This window comes from Apteryx mantelli, chromosome 13 (assembly GCF_036417845.1).
Source record: "Apteryx mantelli isolate bAptMan1 chromosome 13, bAptMan1.hap1, whole genome shotgun sequence".
NCBI lineage: Eukaryota > Metazoa > Chordata > Aves > Apterygiformes > Apterygidae > Apteryx > Apteryx mantelli.
In genome coordinates this window covers 21900101-21919576 of record NC_089990.1, presented here as the reverse complement: position 1 = coordinate 21919576, position 19476 = coordinate 21900101, and the positions used below count along the sequence as shown (strand labels likewise).

Here is a 19476-nt window from a genome sequence, read left to right as displayed (position 1 = left end):
CACAAGTATAGCATTCTGTGAGCAAATGAGCATCACATCCTGAAACAGCAAGGAGGAAATGACTTCCTGGACCTTACTTTACTGCATACATCATTCTTCTGGCACACTGGAGCATGGGTAGAAAAATAGCCTGCAATTAAAGTGGTGAGTCAAGAACAGGAGGTCTGTTCCCAGCTTCACCGCGGAATCTGTCTGTGACTCAGTTTCCCATCTGTAATTGACAGGGATGGTATGAGTCCTTCATTCTAAAATAAAGTAAGAGACTTATTTAAAAAAAATGCTGTAAAATTGCCATATTTGTAATTTCTTGAATTATTTTTTTAATGAGTTTCAGTGTGGGCCATGGGCTTAGTAGGCCATCCCTACAGAGACGGAAATGACTGCTGGAGGCGATATGTTCCATTGCTGACCGCTTACACATGAGAAACATTTAACTAGGATGTTACAGTTAAACACTGTGCATCATAGTCACTTATTCAGAGCTGTTAGCACTTTATAATATGATGTTCTTAATAACAGTGTGTTAAGTTCCCATCTTCCATAGGTTACCTGGCAAAAATCTATTACTTTCAAACACGACTTTGGTTAGATGAAATGCTGAGCTGGCAGAATGCAAAGAAAAGTGGATGTGTGTCGTTTAACTTAAGCCCGTTCTCAGCTAGGACTTACCTTGGCAAAGCTACCAGTCACTCTGGTAGAAACGCTGAGAAAGGGCTCTGAGGTTGGTCCATGATTTTGGCCTAATAGAATTAAACAGAAAATTTCCAAGCTGGTTAAGAAAAAGTCTGTTACGACAAGCAACCTCTTCCCTCCTGCCAACCACCATTCTATTTTATCCAACAAGTACTTTTTGGAAAGGGGGTAAGGAATCATGGCTTCATTTGCCTCCTGTAACACATAGGGAAAGGGGTTCATGCTGTCTCCTGTCAGATGATTTAAGCATCAGACCACTTGAGGTTAGGATCCTGTGCTCCACTGCAGTCAGTGAAAGAGGCAGGTGCCTCCCCCAGGTGACAATGCAGAGTACATAAGTCGCATGTCAATGCAGGCAGTGCAGTGTGTATGTAGCGCAGTGTTACTCTGGAACCTGGACACTAAGAGTGTACTGCCACAGTTTCTTCTCGGAGGCTCTCTGGGGTAATCTAGGAAGCTTTATCCCTGTTTTATTTAAGGAGATTGAAAGACAAAGATAATATTCCTGTCTAAGTGAAGGCCTAAGCTTCAATAAGCTCCTGAGGAGGGAGTGCTTGTTTCTTTTCATGTACTTTTGAAGGGCCTTTAGAGAATGGAGTGAATCTGATATGACCTTCCAAACCAGCTGTCCTAAGGGAGGATGTGACAGAAGGAGTGAATAAAGTTCTGCTCTAGTTGTGCCAATTTGCCATTCACCACATATCTTTTTTATGGTAGCTTTCAAATCAATGCGTGTTCTGAAACTATGTCCTTCCATGAGCCACACGTGTTCTTCTTGAATATCATCTACCCTTTCAGTATCCTGATGTTACCTTTATAAAAGGGACCATGAGGGGATTTTACTTGGAACTACTTTTTCTCCAGGTAATAATATTTAATTTAATTTACTGAATTATATTTGTGTTTTGTTTTTTCCCCCCCCCCTTCTAGTTCTGAAGAGTGGAAGAAAGTCAGCAATTCAGAACGTAAGAGGTTGGGACTCACTGTTGAGAATGATGGAGAGTTCTGGTGAGTGGGAGTGATGTGGAGGGTTTGGAGATGTTGGCTACACTGAGTAATTGACATTAATTCTGCCTTTTGACAGCTTCAGAAACAACTTTCCCAAATGGATAAGAACATCCAGTTATCCAGTCCTGGCACAAGGTCTGTTTCTTTTAGACTCTCAGGGAATGACAGAGAAGAACAGAAAAAATGGATTAGAAACTAGTAGAACAAGATAGGTAGCTCTGAGTAAATACAAGTTTCAAACACCTTCAATCTATCACCTGTATTTAGGACATCGATTTATGGTTCAGGATAACATATGTGCTGTTTTACATATGACAGAATACCAGATATTGAACACACTGTCAATCCTGTTTACTGACTACAGTGTCTATAGGATTTCTATGCCAACCAGGGCTGAGGTATCTGTAAATACAATTGCAGTCAAAGAATTTTGGTCAGTGTTTTGCAGGATGTGGAGGAGGAGAAGCATTCATTCCCTACAGAATCTCTAGAACTCTAATTGTTTTCCCCTGCTTAAACCTTAGATCCATCAAGTTCAGTACTGCTGTCCAGAGGCAGTCTAGCAATTTCTGCAGTAGACTATCAATACTGCATCTAAGAGTGGAAAGTCTTCTGTTTGCATGGCTTTGTCAGAACGGGCAACCAGGAGCCAGCTATAGGGTTTGGTCCTAGGCTGTTAATAAGCCAGGACATGATGTTAGTCCAGAGATACTAAGCTGTTCTCTCTTACAAATATGAGGCGAGTGTTTTTTAACTGCCATGCAAGCCAGTCTGTCAGTAGTAGACACAGGTTATAGCATGGAGATGGTGCTAAGTAGGAGCTATGTCCTGCATACACAGGTTTGAATCATGCTCAGAAGCAGCTGTTAACAACAAGGACCTTATTAATGTTGTTCTTGAGGAGTGGACGGTATTTTGGTTGCAGGTGGTCTCTTTTGCCTTTGCAAAATATATGATACCAAATGTATCCTGATAGATACAACCTATCCATTAGGCTTAGGCCCTGCAACTGAACAAATCCAGAGCTGACCAAACACACTGAGGTCATCTTTCTCCACATTAAGTTCTAAGATACTGTGATTATGGCTTCACAAGCATTTCTGCATGGAGGCATTTCCAGTGAATCAGTTTGTCCTTGACTTGATCTGGAAAGCTGAGCAGTGCCTCCTTTTAAATTACTGGAAGATTTTGTATGTTATTTTGGCTTTTTGGGTCAGTAGCACTGTTTATTTTTAAATAAACCACAAATTTCTCGGTGTCCCCTGGTACAGGATGACGTTTGAGGATTGGTGTAAAAATTTCACTGATGTGGACATCTGCCGGATAGTGAATACCTCCTACTTCAGTGTCCACAAGACCTGGGAGAAGAAAATGATGCGTGGGGCTTGGACGAAGAATTCAGAGCCCCTGTTAAATCGTTCTGGTGGATGCTTCGATAACAGAGAGACCTTCCTGCAAAACCCCCAGGTGGGAATTTCTATACTTTGCACAGTATTAAAGTGTGTCCACCTTAATTAGGCTTCTGAAGTATCCACTTTATTTAGGACTCAGCAATGACCGCTTGATAGAAATCTCATTGCAGGTGTCTGTCCTCTGGGAGTATGTTTGTTCACTGCATGTTTCAGTGATTTCTGTGAAACCTTTCAGAAGAGTTTAGATATTTATTTAGAACCGATCATATTTAGGACTGATGAGTCAGGGACACGTGGGTGAGTGAAATCCTGCCTAGACTTCATTTAGTTTCCCAATCGTAGAAAAACAGCAGGTGGTTTTTCTACTGGCAGAAATCCATTCACTTAACACCCTTAAACATCAGGAGGATTTGGTCCACTGTAATTAGTTAGTATCCCTTTGTTGTAATCTAAGTTTCAGAAAGTATCCAGTTTGTTCCCCAAGCTGACCCTCTCATCAGTATTACAGAACTTGCCTGGTCTCATCCTAGCTGGTAGCTCTTGAGCTATTCGGGTTATCTGCTCATCCATTCTTCCTCCATTTCTCATCTTCCTCCCCCTCTCAGTATTGTACATTTTCAGCCCAGTGTATGCAAAGTCAGGCATAAAACTGCCATTACTTTCAATGACTGCTGGGCACTTACTGCTTTAGGTATTACTTTGAAAATTGACCTTTCTGCTCTTTTATAACTCCCTACATACTTTACATTGTTAAAGATGTTCCTGTGTCTGCTTCTCTGCACTTATATGGGAGGTTTCTGTCAGCACCCTTCAATTTTCCTTGCAGGATACTGGGGAACTGTAGCCTTTGCTATTCAGACTAGGAGTGATCTGAAACTCCCAGCTCATGCTGTCTTTTAAGTGTAGACAGAGAAGCAGTTCTTCACTGCTCTGTCTTGTGCCAGTGCCTCCTTTCCAAAGGGTGATTTTGTTCAGATGTTTCTCTGTATGATTTTGGATATATTCCAAGTGTTTGTGTGGGTCTTATTTGTAAGTGTTTAGCTGCCACAGAGAACAAAATACATAGCTGTTATGGTCGAGTACAATGGCTGGTGCAGTGGAAGGAGTTCTTTTTATTCCAGTTTTGTCTCAAGGCTGGTCGATTAAAAGGCTCTTAATAGCAGTGCTGGAACATACTTATGTTAGCTTAGGGCCATTATAAATTACTGTGGCATATACTACTGTATTCTAGAGATAATCTCTGCCTGGTCTTCCGATGTCAACTACCTGACTCTGAAGCCTCCTATGAAGTTTATCTATTCAGAGAAGAATTGTGACACTTCCGGTTCCATTAAAATAAAGGAATTTAAGCCAAGTATAGACATATTCCCACAGTCTCCTGCTGATTTCCAGGTCGTTACCCATTAGGACAGCTGAAATGTCATCAGATCAAAGGTCTTAAGAGTTGCACACGTCTCATCAGACCGAGACTCTGGAGCTCTCACAGATCCCTTTCTGCAGCTCCATACGCCCTGGGACATCCCAGGCTATCTGACAAAGTAACTCTGCATATGGTGTAACAGGGAGAAGAATTTGAACATGCCCCAATATGTGTTGCTGCATATTTATGTCTCTCTTTTTAGGCTCTTTTTGCAGAGGCTCTTTACAGTCCTTAGGATGTGTGCCCCAGTGTTGGTATAACACACAAGTAAGGTCACAAAGAAGCATTGATTTTGTGCCAAGAAAGAACCAGTCCAGAATAGCAGGCAGTAGTTCTGTAGGAGGCTGGTCTGGACTGTAAATACTGGGAATAAGTAATGAAGCCCAGAGGCTTGAGAAGGAATTGATTTTCTTTGCAATACCGCTGTGCTTCAGCCAACTCTGCTCTGAGTTGGTATTTCCTCCCTGTGTGCGTGACACTGCCTGGGTGGGTGAGGGTCAGGGATGAGAAATGGGATGATGCCTTATTCTGCAGAGCTCTAACCACAGAGGGATGTGTAGTCATTACAGGGGATCGTTCCACAACAGTAACCAAGGCAATCTCAGTATCCTCCTGAGAGCAAAGCTCAGTGAGAATTTGCTTTTCAGCAGCTTTTGGAGAAGCAAGGAGGAGGGAATTGAACCCCTGATGATATTCCTCTCCATGCTGGTCAGAGGTTTCTGGTTTTGGTTTAGCTGGGATGTGTGATGCATATAGTACTCAGCTGGACGCCGCTGCAGTTTTATGCTGTTATACATTTGCTTCACATTTAGAGGTCTGTAAGGATGGAGAATACAACATCTGCCTAAACTTTGTAAAACAGCATCCTCTTCCCCTCTATTCATTCCTACAATTTAGATTTGCCCTCTGTATGCAAAGAAGAAACAAAATTTAAAGGAGTCTCTAAGAGTGAAAGTGTTTGAGTGTTAAATTTTTGTCATACAAGGAAACACCCATCTGACATTTTTGTCTATTGGAAGCCTTTGTATTTACTGGGGAACTCGTCTGATAGCGATGTTTTAATAACACAAGCAATCCAAATCTGATTTTTTGGAATGGGAATTGCTATCTAAACTTGAAATAGTTTGCTTTGATTGGTCTTAAATCCAAGTCAATTCAAAATGACTTTAAACAGTTCGGATAAAAGGTTCCCATGTTAAAGGTGCGTAAGTCCTTCTTAGCCCTTTTCACCTGGGTATTCCTAAGATTCTCGGGAAAACCAAGAAAGACTAAAATTGGTATTCCTGTCATTCTTATATTAAATAGAAATTGTAGGCATAGAACAATTTTTTTTTTTTTTTTTTTTTAACATTCAGAAGACTCCTTCATTTGCAGGTCATGTGTAAAGATGATGTTCGAGGTTCACAGGCCCTGTTTAGAATCCAAGTTAAAAAAAGAATCCAAAATGATTAAATGCCCCATCTGGAATCTGTTGGTTTAATTATTATTTTTTAATCTCTCTCCCCTGATTTATATAAATATAAATACAGCCTAATCTTTCGTCTTCTGCTTTTTGAGCAGATATTCTCTTCTGCTGCCTCAACAGTTATTTTGTAATACTGTCTCCTGCTGTCCTCTAGGTGAATTACCTGTTTCAGTATCTCTGACACTTTTAGTTTAAAGACTTTTATTATTAGCATTAATTTTCATCTTTGAATTTCTGAGAATGTCTCTCACATGCAGAACTCTCCCCCCACCCACAAATGGCTTTTCAGGTACCTCCCTCAGATGTATGTATTTCTTTGGTGATGGTTTTATATTCATATCCTAAGGCATTTTTAACAGCTCATCCTCTTCTCTCTTGTGCTAGTACATCTTTGATGTTAAGAAGACCGAGGACAAAGTGTTGGTCTCGTTACAACAGGAGGATCGGCGCAGGTACAAGAAAGAGGGGAAAGGAGAGAGCATCCCCATTGGCTTCGAAATACTCAAGGTAGGCAGCCGCCTGCGCTCCTGGTTCGGAGCTTGCCCAGCAGCTCTGCTGCATCCTGGCCGCAACATCTCTGGCAGAGAGGGGCACGATTCTCACGGTGGGGTCTGGCTCTCCACTTAACATGTGCTTCACGTGCATACTGCATTCAGCCACCAGAGCTGTCGTTAGACAGTCTATTTGTACTAAATTCAATTTAGTTCCATTCAAACTCCAGTTGAACTAAAGCAGCATAAGTCATTTTTCCTTATTGTAAAAGAATTTTAAGTAGTTTTCCTTCCCCAAGCTTGGAAGAGAGATTTTTTTTTCCCACAAAAAACATTAATGCTTGTAATTTGGAGGTTTTATTTGTTTTTTCATTTGCTCTTTCCCCTTCTCACTGGATTTTCTCTGTTCCTGCCTCCATTTCATCAGCAAATACAGCCAAATGAGTCTGAAAAGTTTGCGGTTTTTCTTTTGCCACTTAGAAAAGCCAGAAGAGTCGGGAGTGTTTTCAAAAGCTGGAATAGTGAAAAGGAAATGAACAAATGTGAAAAGGAAGCAGAGAGATCCCAAACAATAATTTAATTGCAGTCCCAGGACAAATTGACTAAATTGATTAAAATGAAACCACAGGAACCAAGAGAAGAAGAAGGGGAGAGCAAGAGAAACAGCTGTGAATCGGCTTTTTCACTGGGGATCAGGATTATTTTATCATCTGTTGCTACAGCTGGTGGGGCTACACTGAGACTATGGCTCTGCCCCAAAGAACAGTAAATAATAGTGCCATATAGAGCTAATGACACTTGCATCACACCTACACATTAGACAATCACCTGTTAACCAGATATATTGAAAAGTGTCATTATGGAAAGTGGCATAATTTGTCTATACCTTGTTCATGGCTAGTCAGTATATCTAATTAGTAGAAATCACAGAACCACAGAATCGCTGAGGTTGGAAGGGACCTCTGGAGATCATCTAGTCCAACCCCCCTGCTCAAGCAGGGTCACCTAGAGCACGTTGCACAGGATTGCATCCAGGCGCGTTTTGAATATCTCCAGAGAAGGAGACTCCACCACCTCTCTGGGCAACCTGTTCCAGTGCTCTGTCACCCTCACAGTGAAAAAGTTTTTCCTCATGTTCAGATGGAAGTGTCTGTGTTTCAGTTTGTGCCCATTGCCTCGCGTCCTGTCGCTGGGCACCACTGAAAAGAGTCTGGCTCCATCCTCTCGACACCCTCCCTTCAGATACTTGTACACGTTAATAAGATCTCCTCTCAGCCTTCTCTTCTCCAAGCTAAACAGGCCCAGCTCTCTCAGCCTTTCCTCATAAGAGAGATGCTCCAGTCCCCTAATCATCTTTGTAGCCCTGCCTTAGCAATATGCCTTCAGCTAGTAGAGGCTGGGCACCAAACAGTCTTAGAAAGGCTTCGAAAAGAAAGTCACACCTTCAGAAAAGTGTCAGTGCTCTGTCTTTTATTTCTGTGTAATATTTTCTATTTCAGAAGTGTTGTAGCCTGCCAAATGTGTTAACATGACTAAGGGCCTTTGGAAGACCATGGCCTAAATTATCTGAAGACAAACAAGAGCTACCAGAAAAGAATGTAGGGCTGTGTTTGCCCCAGGAGTTACTGAAGAAAACAGTTTGTATTTTCACTGTGCTGTTGCAAACATCAGCTCCCAGAAAAGGATGTTAATAGTTGAGCACAGCTTCAAGGCTTAGAACAAAACATAAATAGTTATTCTGTGGTTTTTGTATTCAGGAGAGGACAATGAAAATACAGCTGTGGGCATCTGGATGCTCTGGATTGAGAGCCTGCTGTTAGACACTCTCACATGCTGAGTACTGGGTGCTGGAGAAGGGAGGAAGATGAATTTCTGCCTCATCTAAGATGTCAGTGTAGCTTAGCAGATGGAGTCCTTGGAGTGTGCATGCATGTCTGAAGGACTTTTATGTTCCTAACTGCTGTTGCAGTATTATAGCTCTGTTAGTGGCTGCATGTTTTTGCCAGGTCACCCTCCTGCCCCCTTAGCAGTGTACGTGTGTATACCAATGCAGTGAAGTGCAGAACAGCACTGTTTGGGAGGCAGTGCGGGCTAGTGCTTTGAGCGCTGGGTTGACCATCAAGACCATGTCTCTGCCTCATCTTCAGCAGGTGAACTGTGCCAAACCATTTGCCTTTACAGAACATTGTCTCTTCTGTTCATAAAAGGCTGTGAGATCTGCAGGGAAAGTTTTGCCTGCTAAGCCTCACCTCCGATATCCCTCATTGCATTAATTCCTCTACTGGTCTGTGGCTGTAGGTGGAGGATAACAGAAGCTACCGGCTACACAAGCTGACTGTGCAGGAGAGAGTGGCCACGTCTATGTACATCAATACACGCACCGTGTTCTTGAAGAGGGTCCTTAAGCAAGGCCGCTATGTCCTTATCCCAACTACATACCATCCTGGCATCGTTACAAAGTTTGTCCTGAGACTCTTCACAGATGTGCCATCAAAACTCAGGTACTTGGAACATCACAGCTGTGTGGGATCTTCCCTTGCCCATATTGGCTGCATCTCCTTGGAAGGGGTCGCTGTCAAATGTCCTTGGCTCGCTGGTACACCTCGCTCCAGAGTTAGGCCTTGAGATAGTCATGGTCACCTCCAAGAATCTCCAGATAGCTCACTGAGATTTGTGCACTCTTAGGACACATTTATTTAGGGACATAGGAGCAGGCAACTGAGTTTGGGTCATTTGACCCTTTAGTTAGGCTTTTGTAGTTGCCTCCAGTTCTAGATCTGAATTCCCTGAGCACTGGTGCTTGCAGGTACAGTTGATACTGTTTACTTTTCTGACTATCTCCCTTGAAACCAGTGAATATCTGTGAGCGTAAAACTAATGCACAGTGAAATTGGGCCCACTGAGTTTTTGTCTTGCTTTGATACTATTTTCCATAGTTTAAAGTTTTCTGTGTCACTGTCATGCAAGGGATGACACAGGTTTGGTTTGCTTTTATTTCCTTAAGTATGTCATTCCTGTACCACAGACTTCTAAGATGACAGGTGGGGAGAGAGTGTATATCTGATGTTCTGTAAAGGCCCAGCTTCCACCACTGTTGATTGATTGTTTGCTTGGCTTTCATCACTTCAATTCTTTGCCTTGATTTTTCAGAGAGCTGAAGGCAGATAAGCCCGAAATGACATGTTGGAGTCTTCTTTGCGGCTATCCGCGTAGAGTCACCCAAATCAAAATTCACTCTGCAGAGGACTTACAGAAGCAAGACAGATCAGGCGGTAAGTGTAAAGCAAACATGGAAGGATGGGAAGGGCTTTTTTAGTGCTCTAAAGCTGAGCTGAGTTAATATGCAAGCAATCAGAAATTACCCAAACGAATTGAAGGTTTGTGGGAGTCTTTTGCAGCACTTTGTACAATCTACTCAAAAGGAGAGATGAGATGAATATGATGATGCAAAACAGCAAGAGTCATGCGTCATCTATGCTGGTTCAGATGGGCAGTAGCAGCCAGACCCTCCTGAAAAGCTTTTTGTGGAGATTAGTAAGAAATTCACCTCTCAGGGTTATCTGTTTTCTAAATGGAAAATGTCCAGGGAGACAGTTGAATAGCACAGACTCATGCAGTATATTACCCTTACCTCAGCAATGTCATTCAGGGCCTTCAGAGCACTTTGCTCTTCATTACCACAGGCTTAATAGCACTTCAGGGAGGAAATTGCTGTACTCAAGCAACTATTTTCAGCTGGGTAGACTGAGACAGGGAGAGGTTAAATGACTTGCACAGGGCTATGTGTCTACATGTCAAAGGAAGTGTCCTGAAGTAAGAACACTAAAATGTCCTTTAGTTCCTGATGTTGACAGTTAATTAAGAAACTTGTCCAGCTGTTGTCATTTGCTTCCTCCTTTTCTACGCCTGCTCTCCATCTGTCATCCTTCACTTCCCATGGCCAGTGGAATAGAAGTAGGTGGTCACATCCCGCACCAAGTGGTTGGTAGGGAGAAAGCAAAGGAGCAGAGACACCTTGGTGAACTTGAAGCAGGAAACTAAAGAGACTGCTGAAACATCTGCTGCGTTTGCTCCAGATAGCTCTTCGACGCTCTTTAGCTTAAGATGCAGAACTCAGCTGCATTAACTCCTGGCGGTAGAGAAGTCATTAGACTTAGACTTATAATACAGTTCATCTTCAGTCTCAAGAAACAGCTGCAAAATATGCACCAGCTGGTTACAATTTTGTTCCAGTCCCCTTTTCATAGTTATTCCTGGAACCCACAGAAAGCTGACTGAAAGTACTTTTCACTGAGCAGGGCACTTTCTGTTAACTCCAGTTGTCTCTTCAGGGGACAGGAATGTTGGAGGGAAGAGATGTAGGAAATTGTTTCAGTTCATTTTTCTTGGCACTTTTCTTTAACAACAGTGACCGCATACACCTCAATCAAACAAGTAGTTTGGCTCCATGTTCTCAGAAGGGCAGGATGGATGGGTGAGTCTGAAGGGGCAATTCATGACAAGAATAGCAGAGCAGTGATTTGAAAAGAGGCAGTATGTTCTTGTTCTTACCCTGTGAAGAATATTTTCATTTTTAAGTTTTTTATTCCCTTTTAAAATTCCTTAAACATTGTCCTCTAACATTCCCTGCAGCAAAACAATAAAAAACAATTCTCCACCCTTAGCATTTCACAGTCCTTAGCACAACTGCAGTCATGACAATATCCTTCAAAACAGTTGCCTGCTGCTGCCAGAGAGCAGGCTCCAACTTGGAAAGTGTTGGGGGATTTGATGTGTTGTGACGCAGACCATCAGGAATATACAAATGGGACTTAAAACCGATGAGCAACAGAGATTTCTCCTGTAACATAGCCCAAAATACCTTTGGGACACCTGTGCTAATGTGACGTATTCAGGTTGAATAGCAAATTCCTCCATTCTGAGCACCTGGTATTGGGCTGATGATTATCCTGAAAAAAAAATGAAAAGGTACCCTTTTGTGGGAAGAACTGTCTATAGGAAATGGACACACAGATTTTCTGTTTAAAGCTAAGCAAAATTTCTGCTTGAAATTTTATATGCTGAAAAATGCAGATTTGAGTAAAATGATGAAGTGATACTGGTTTTGAATTTGCATTGGATTCATCTAGTGGCTGAAGAAATATTTAAAAAAGTCAGTCTAATTGTCAATGTCAATTTTTTTCCGAAGTGCTTCCATTTTTCTTTGTGAAACAATGTGTCATTTTTAAATTTCTCAAAAATATAAAGGGATTTGAACACAAAACCTAAATGAATCTGGTTGCTTGACTTTGAAGAAAACTTCACCAAAAAAGTTAAAATATTTTCCTTTTGGGTCAACCTAAAGCTTTTAGTAAAAAGCTTTAGTCTCTTTTAGCCTGTAGTCCCAAATCTCATCTATTCGGAGAGCAATGAAGGAAAGCTGACTTACCTCACTCCAGTGGCTTCACTATTATCTTGAATTCTGCTGTGAAATCCCTGTTAGATTTTTTTTTTTTAATTAGCATTTCTTTTCCTTTTCCTAGGTGTATCTCCAACTCACAGGGCACAGTCGTAGATTGTCTTACAGAATGCTTCATCTCGTAGCAGCTTGAGACGCATCAAGTAGGGAGACTGCATAAATAAATAAATAAATAAATAAAAATTATGAAGCCAGATGTGCACTGCTGACATTTGTGCTACAGAATCAAGTCAAGCTGTGCAGTGACAAGGATAAAGCCCATGAAGTGGCACTCTGCCTTCTGAGGGCACCTCAGTGGGATGTTTGGCTAAGCTCCTGATTGATGCTGCAGTCCATTTTTGCTAACGTAAAAAGCTGGATATGGCACTTCTTTCTCACCTTTTGTTTTTTGGGTAGATTAAAAGGCCTGCTATAAAAAATTTCCTGAAGCATACCGTATGATTGGGTCATTAATGTACACCAGAAATCAAGGGGCACTTGGGACATTAAATATCCCATATTCTGAGATCGTTCCCTAATACTGCTGTAAAAGAATGCAGCTCCTTGTTGCTCTCTCTTCTCTGGCTTCTCTGGATCCACATCAAGACCTTCTCCCACATTTATCTCAAGGAGAAATAGGGGCCAGGCATTTGGAAAAGACTGATTTCTGTGGGGATCTCAAACCAGCTTTCTCTGAAGAAGTGAATTTAGACCTCAAAGTTCCATGGGCAGTTACCAAAATACCAGCCTTACCTGCTGCTTACCCAGCATTTATTGGTGTGAACTAAACTTAAAAGTCATCAGCAGTCTCCTGTCTGATCAATACTGTGAGATGAGGGAAGAGGCTACCCAGCAATACCCATCTGGAGTGACAAGTAGAGGTTTCCTCTTAGGTTAGGCAGAGTCAATATGTTTATTCAAGTAGAAAATAGGTAGATTAAGTAGCTGTGTTCGTGTGCTGCTAAGAGGGCCTCACCCAGAGGTTGCTCATCTTCTGGTATGAAGTTTGATGGGAGCTTGTCTTCCATGTGAGCTGCTGAATCTGGTTATCCCCATTGCATTTCATAAGAGTTTTCTGACTCTGAGAGCTCATTTCTCCTTCACTTACTGATCGGCAGCGTCTCAGCTCTTGAGCCAAGCTGCTACTTTTCTTATGCTCAGTCTCTGTCATGCATAAGCTGTATTTCCCATCGGCTAGCTACCTGCCTGGTTTTGTATAAAGCATCAATATCATACCTTAGCATAGTGTGAAGCTGATGATAAAGAAGGAAAATATGATTGTTTCTGAGGCTTCTGAGAACTGAAACACCTCGCTACATCTCTGTGACAAAGTCTGTCTTGAAAACATCAGCTATAGTATCTCTGAACTCTGACATTGGGGTGTACAGTTGTGGAAGGGAAGGTTATCCTGCAAAGAGGAGCCTGAACAGAGATACCGTTTTTGATATTCCTTAAGCTTCAGTGGAGGGAGTTTAGAATTGACAGCACTGTTCATCACATAAGCCCATCACTGCTATCTGAAAGTTGCACTTAGCCCTAATTTCAGAGCAACTACTTAAAAAAAAAAAAAAGAAAAAAAGTGTGGGGGGAGGAAGGGGGAGAAAATGAAGATTGCATAGCAATTGCACCTGGTCTGGCTCGTGGGCTGGTTGTCATCAGGACCCTGCTGCAGCCAGAAGAAGGTAGTTTAATCTCTATTTTAAATGTTTATTTGAAAGATCCACCTTGCTAATGTCTTTGATCCATTGTCCTGTCTGGAAAAAAGAATGGATGGTTTGCTGGTGACAAGGTTAATGGATGAGTCTAGCTGCCCACACTCAATTTTATCTGTATATTGGCTGCTTCTCTTGGAAGTACCTCTCTCTGAGTTAGCTTGTTCTGAGGTTGATCCGGCTATCTGTGAGCCAAGCATGGTGGAAGGTTTGCAAGGACACAGAAGTGCTGTACTCTTGGAGTTTTTCTCTCTCTATCTCCAAAGTCTGTTCTAAAAATTGCTCTCACTACTGGCTGTCACACTCTTTTCCTAACAGCTTATCTTTCAGATTAAACAATTTTTGTGTTTTTAAGATCTTTCCACTGAAACTTTATGTTGAATTCACTTGTTCAATTGCCTTTCATGGCCCCTTCTCCAAACTAGATATTGTGACTCCTGGTACATGACATAGCTGGTAAGCAGAATATATTGTACCTTTAATGACAGTTGCCCTGGGAGAAGTCTGAGAAATAGAAGGAAAGGAGAGGGCAAAAAGCAGCTTGTAAATAGCCAGTCAGAGCATGAGAAGGGAAGTGGGGAGAAAATGGTGGGGGAGGATTTGCTGATGCCACTTTGACTATTCCCTTTTATTATTATTTGAATTGCAGGAGAAGTTAAGAGGCATCATGTGGGCTAGAACTCAACTGCAAAAGGCAGAACAGTCTAAACTGTTGTAATTGTCAGGGCAGTCCATATGTCTCAGCACTGTCTCTGCTCTGTTTGGCCCATTTCTTTTTCCACTGATCGTATTTGTCATAACTCTCAATATACCAGTGGGAATGGGTGAGTCTAACTGGAGAAGATCCTCAGGAATGTCTCCAAGAACCTTTTCTCAAGAACCTTTTTTAGAAAGTCTTTTGGGTTTTGTACAGTGACGAAGGATGTGAATAGTAGATCCTTAGTTCAATTCTACAAAAAAAAAAAGAAAAAAGAGCCTTAGACTACTGTGCATAGATTTCTTTAAGCCTTAGAAACATTAGCACAACTATCATTACTGTTCTGGTATTTATGGCCTTCACTAATTTCAACTTTTTTCTTGGCAGCGTTCTGTCCTGCAACTCCCCAATGCAACAGCATGGCCATAGGACTGAGATGAAACACCTATTTATACAGGGTATGGTGCTCAAGGCATAGCTTGAGTCATGTGTGGTTGAGAACTGAACCTTGTTCTTCCACTGCCAGAGCAGCAACTCACGGTGTTTTCATTCCCAGCTTATGGTGAGGGCTAAGGTGCTGCTTTTCCATGTTAGTAGCCCTTCCTCTGTTGTCTGTGTACAGGTGTAAATAAACCAGGCACAGAGCTGCAAAGAACTGGGCTGACTGCAGCTGAGAGGGTCTCTTATCTCATCCCACATATGCAGCTCTCCCATTTCCTTCTTTGCTTCTGGAGCTGGAAGACGGTCCTCCTAACATAACTGACCCTTCAGCAATTCCATCGTGAAATCATGCTCTGTGGGTACCTTTCGTCTTCCTCCTGAATCTTCCTGGTTTTTTTTCTCCCTCTTTCTGAGAATTTGAATCTGTTTCTTTCCAGTGCTAGCCCTCCTTTTCTTTGACTTGGCAAGTCTCCTTCATCAACAGCTCCCTGGTCCAGCAGATGTGTCTGTTAACACTGAAAGCTGTGTCTCCTTTCCCCAACCCTTCTTATGCCCTGTATCTCTTGATTACTGTTAACGATTGGATGTTGCTTTGCTGTTTGCCTAAGGCCAAAGCAGTTGACACTATTACATGCAAGACCCCATTTTATTCAGATCCGTTTTCCAAATCCGTTTGCAAAGGGAGGAGCTCTTCCATCATTTGTTACACAGCATGGTGCAGCCTCGTGCCCCAGAGCTAAATCCACACATTCAGTGACACGGAAAGTAATCGTCTACCAGAAAGTCAATACACTGCTACCTGCTACCTGCTATAGGAAGTGTGATACGTTGTCAGGGTAACAGGCTTATTGGGTGTCTGGCCAGGTCTAATCACAGTGCAGCAGATGGAAAAATCTGTTTCTTTCTCATAAATGGAAGTGGCTCCTTCCGCTTCGGATGTAGCTGTTACGGGATTTGTTTGTGTGAAATGTTGGTATCCATTCCTGTAGCTGAATGAGGTGTTTGAGGGAAATCTTACCGTGTATGAATTGTTAAAAAATGAAGCTGCCTTAAAATTATGCTGTCTTATGGCTGTCATTCCAGTGGTGGCATTTTCAAGTAGATGATGACAAAACATATATGATAAATGATCGCTTGAGTCTGACTTAACACTTAGGCAGATTCAGTGGACTTATTTAAAATTCTTATATAAAAAGTAGAGAGAACTATCTTTACTAGGGATGCTGCCATTAACAATAGGAATGGACAGAAATAGCTGTGTTGAAATATAAAAAATGATACTGCCTGTGTTTAATTAAAAGCTACTCAGAAAATGGAATGGTTCATTCCATCCCAAGATGAGGGCAGGTGTTTCCAAAGTGGCTCTTGCCACTTTGCTATGGAAAGAAACCTTCAACATTTGTCACGAACTGAAAATGTTCAATCTGAAAACAACAAAACATTTCTAGAATGTTGAATCAGTGGGTACAAAGCATTTAATTTGAATATGATTAAAGTGTAATCTAAAATATTAACTAGGACCTATAGTGGATACAAATGTGTTATGATAATATAAACTTTAAAATGGCATGAATCAAAATGATAGAATCAAAGAAATTGTCTCATGTTCATGGGAATGAAATGAGAAACTTGTGAGGATTTGCTTTGAGAGTTTCCCACAGAAAATGTTATTGAAACCAATGTGCTCCTACAAAATGTTTTACATTTTGACAATATTTTATTCTCTGGCTTTCAGATGCTTCTGCCTGTTGAAAATTACCCTCCTAACACTAATACTCGTATCAGAATGCACTTTCCAACTAGGAAGTCTAAAGCTGGGCCCTGAGATGTGTGTTCAGTGATCTAAAAGCAGTTCTGTGCCTTTCCAACCTGTCTTCTGTAGGAGTTGGGGATGATGAATTCTTTTGACCTTCCATTTTGACCCAGGAGCCGAGAACTACCTGATAACATACACAAACAGATGCATTTTGGCTTTTGAGACTAGAGCAGTGTCAGGAACGTAGAGTTTCACTTCAAAACCTTTCTGTTACATAAGCCAGGAGGATGTACAGCAAGAGGACCTGAAGAGATAGCGACCCCCATCCAGGCACGGAGGGAGGCCCCATGGTGGCCTGTTGAGCAGTATTAGATATTGCCATTAGCTCAGGTGCTGGGTGTTCATGGCATTAGGGCATGATCTGCATCTTTTCCGTAATCTTCTTGGCACCAAAGTGCTCTGTGGGTGTGAAGTTTGCTGCAGGGATTGCCATGTATTTCCTGCAAAGTGCCTTGAGATCCTTCTAGGTGCAAACATGTCCTGTCATAATCCTGTGTGGATTATGCACTCGTAGTGAGTGCCACATCCATGGGCAGGGCTGGAATCGAGCTGGTTTCACAGGAAACAGTGCTCGGCTTCCACCATTGAGCAACCAGCCGGCACTAGCAAGAGCGAGATGTTTCACCTCTGCAGCAGGTGGGGAGCCAGTGGTGGATATGCAGTGCCCCATTCCTGTGTTCCCTGTTCTGGTCCTCAGCAGTGGCCCTGCTGGGAACACAAGGGGATTGTACCCACTGTCTCCTAACGGCTGTGCCTCTGACTGTGTTTTAGGAGCAGATCCCTATGTGCTTATCAAGTGTGAGAACCAACAAGTGCGCTCCGCCATTCAGCAAGATACTACCAGTGCTGTCTTCGACACACAAGTGATTTTCTACAGAAAAAACATCGACAGTCCCATCGTTGTCCAGGTGAGATGGGCTGTGCTGGGCAGGCTGTCAAAGACAGGCAAGGGAGCACAACACATCCCTGGTCTGAATGGCTGACATGTAGTAACTCCTCCTTCGCAAGACTGATACGTAGGATAAAAGTGTGAGAATTAGTTCCCCTTACCAGGCTATGGCTGAAGCCATTCAGCTGCCATACTGATTCTCTAGTCCAGGTCTTTTCCACAGAATAGCAAGTGATGACACTTAGGGATCAGAAAGTATATTCCATTTCTAGGCTTTGAAGGAATTTCCAGAATTACCTTTTGCCTCATTTGCTACCTGAGAAAACAGGGACAAAGAAAAACTAAGTGTTGCCCTGAGTCGGTCTTTGAAATGAAACCAAAGTTAAGGCTACTACTGAGAAGTTTTTGACCAAGAACTATGTTGTCTTCTTCAGTGTAGGAAGATATTACAGTGGACCTCTGAATCAGTTCACTGTGGCTCATAAGTGCCAGAAATTGAAGTAGTTTTATAGCACTGTGTTGTAAGAATAGTTTCATTTCTGATTGTTCACTGCCTAATGCAATACCAGGAATTTCTGTGCCATAATACTCCTCTGAATTAATAGTATAGCTTACAAATATTATAAACGGAAGGAAGATGATAGCAGCATTATCCTCCAAACTACAGTTTGCAGTTAGGGATTAAAGGGAGCTGATACAAGAGCTGTTGGAGGGCAGTCTGTCTCCTTGGCATTTGCAGGATTTACCCTACTGCCTAATCCATGGTAAAGATTGGATTTACAGGTGGGACCTCACTGCATCTCACTGAGGTGTGCAGCTCAAACACTTTCACTTTTCCAGGATAATTGAAGGTTAGATGCTAACGAGCTTCACAGATCAAACAATCAAAGACTGACATGTGACGCTAGCAGCAAAAAACTCCTAACACTGTTTCAGTTGACACTACTGTATTCCCCCATCCCTGAGCAGTGAGGAAGGACATATCCAAGGACTCCAAAGTCCCTGCTGTCCCTGGCTGTGGCAGAGGGGGCCTGGCTCTAACACAGCCACAGGAAAAGCGCTGAAGGCGCTGCAAAGGTGAGAGCCTATCCTGTGTGAAGCAGGCAGAGTGGCACAGACAGGCTGATTGCATGTAGGTTTTTACTGCTGATGAGCTCATACAGGTAATTTTTATTCCTCTTCTAGGCAGACTGTGACCTAGAAAGCAAAAAGCTGCATTTAGCTTATTATTTGCATAGTGTATGCAAATGAGCATGCAAATCTAGAATGCCCCTCATGGGCTCTAGACAATTAGCCACATTTAGATGTGTGCCGCCTCCTCACTGCCATTGCCAAGGGTTAATGGGAGTGACCCTCCTCTGCCACGGCCCTTTCAAGTGGAGTGTGAAAGAGAAGTGCTGCTTCAGCTGCAGTTATTTCTGCTCCCTTGTCTCCAGGTCTGGAACAGCAACGTCTTGTGTGACCAGTTCCTCGGACAGGCGCTGCTGGCAGCTTCACCCGGTGACCCCAGAGAACAGCAGACTCTGCAGCTCCGAGGGAGAGGCAGCCAAGAAGCAGCCGAGGTGCCAGGTCGCATCACCGTCAAGGTTTTTTCCAGTGATGACCTCGTGGAGCTATGAATACCAAAGCCCTGCAGAGCCAGACAGAGCTGTCACCTCGCAGCAGGGGGGCTTGTCTGTGCTTTCTGTGAGAATGCCTCGGGAGCAAAGGTTGCATATAACCATAACCACTTTGAAAAAAACTAACTCTCCATGTTATCATGGATAATGGGAGGAGAGGTTTGCGGGGGTGGAGGGGGGGACAAATACACACACACACAAACACACGGAGAGCTAGCTAGCTAGATGCATACATACATACATACATACATACATATATATATATATATACACACACACACATCTGATGCAGCAAACACAGTAGAAGATGGGCCAAACTAAACATCAGCAGCCAAGCTCGTTAAAACACGACCATCTTGCATAGCTCTCAGCACAG

General features: G+C 42.5%; 1 protein-coding gene across 1 annotated transcript in view; it reads left to right on the top strand.

The window, feature by feature from the left end:
• CAPN6 (calpain 6) overlaps positions 1-19260 on the top strand; it is a 56056-nt gene extending 36796 nt beyond the window's left edge. Inside the window, exons 8-14 of the mRNA XM_013955105.2 lie at positions 1624-1701; positions 2973-3168; positions 6383-6505; positions 8788-8990; positions 9640-9761; positions 17364-17500; positions 18918-19260. Of these exons, the coding sequence (XP_013810559.2) occupies positions 1624-1701; positions 2973-3168; positions 6383-6505; positions 8788-8990; positions 9640-9761; positions 17364-17500; positions 18918-19100 (1042 nt within the window). The 3' untranslated portion in view covers positions 19101-19260. The remainder of the gene's footprint in view (positions 1-1623; positions 1702-2972; positions 3169-6382; positions 6506-8787; positions 8991-9639; positions 9762-17363; positions 17501-18917) is intronic.
• The last annotated feature ends 216 nt before the right edge of the window (positions 19261-19476 follow it).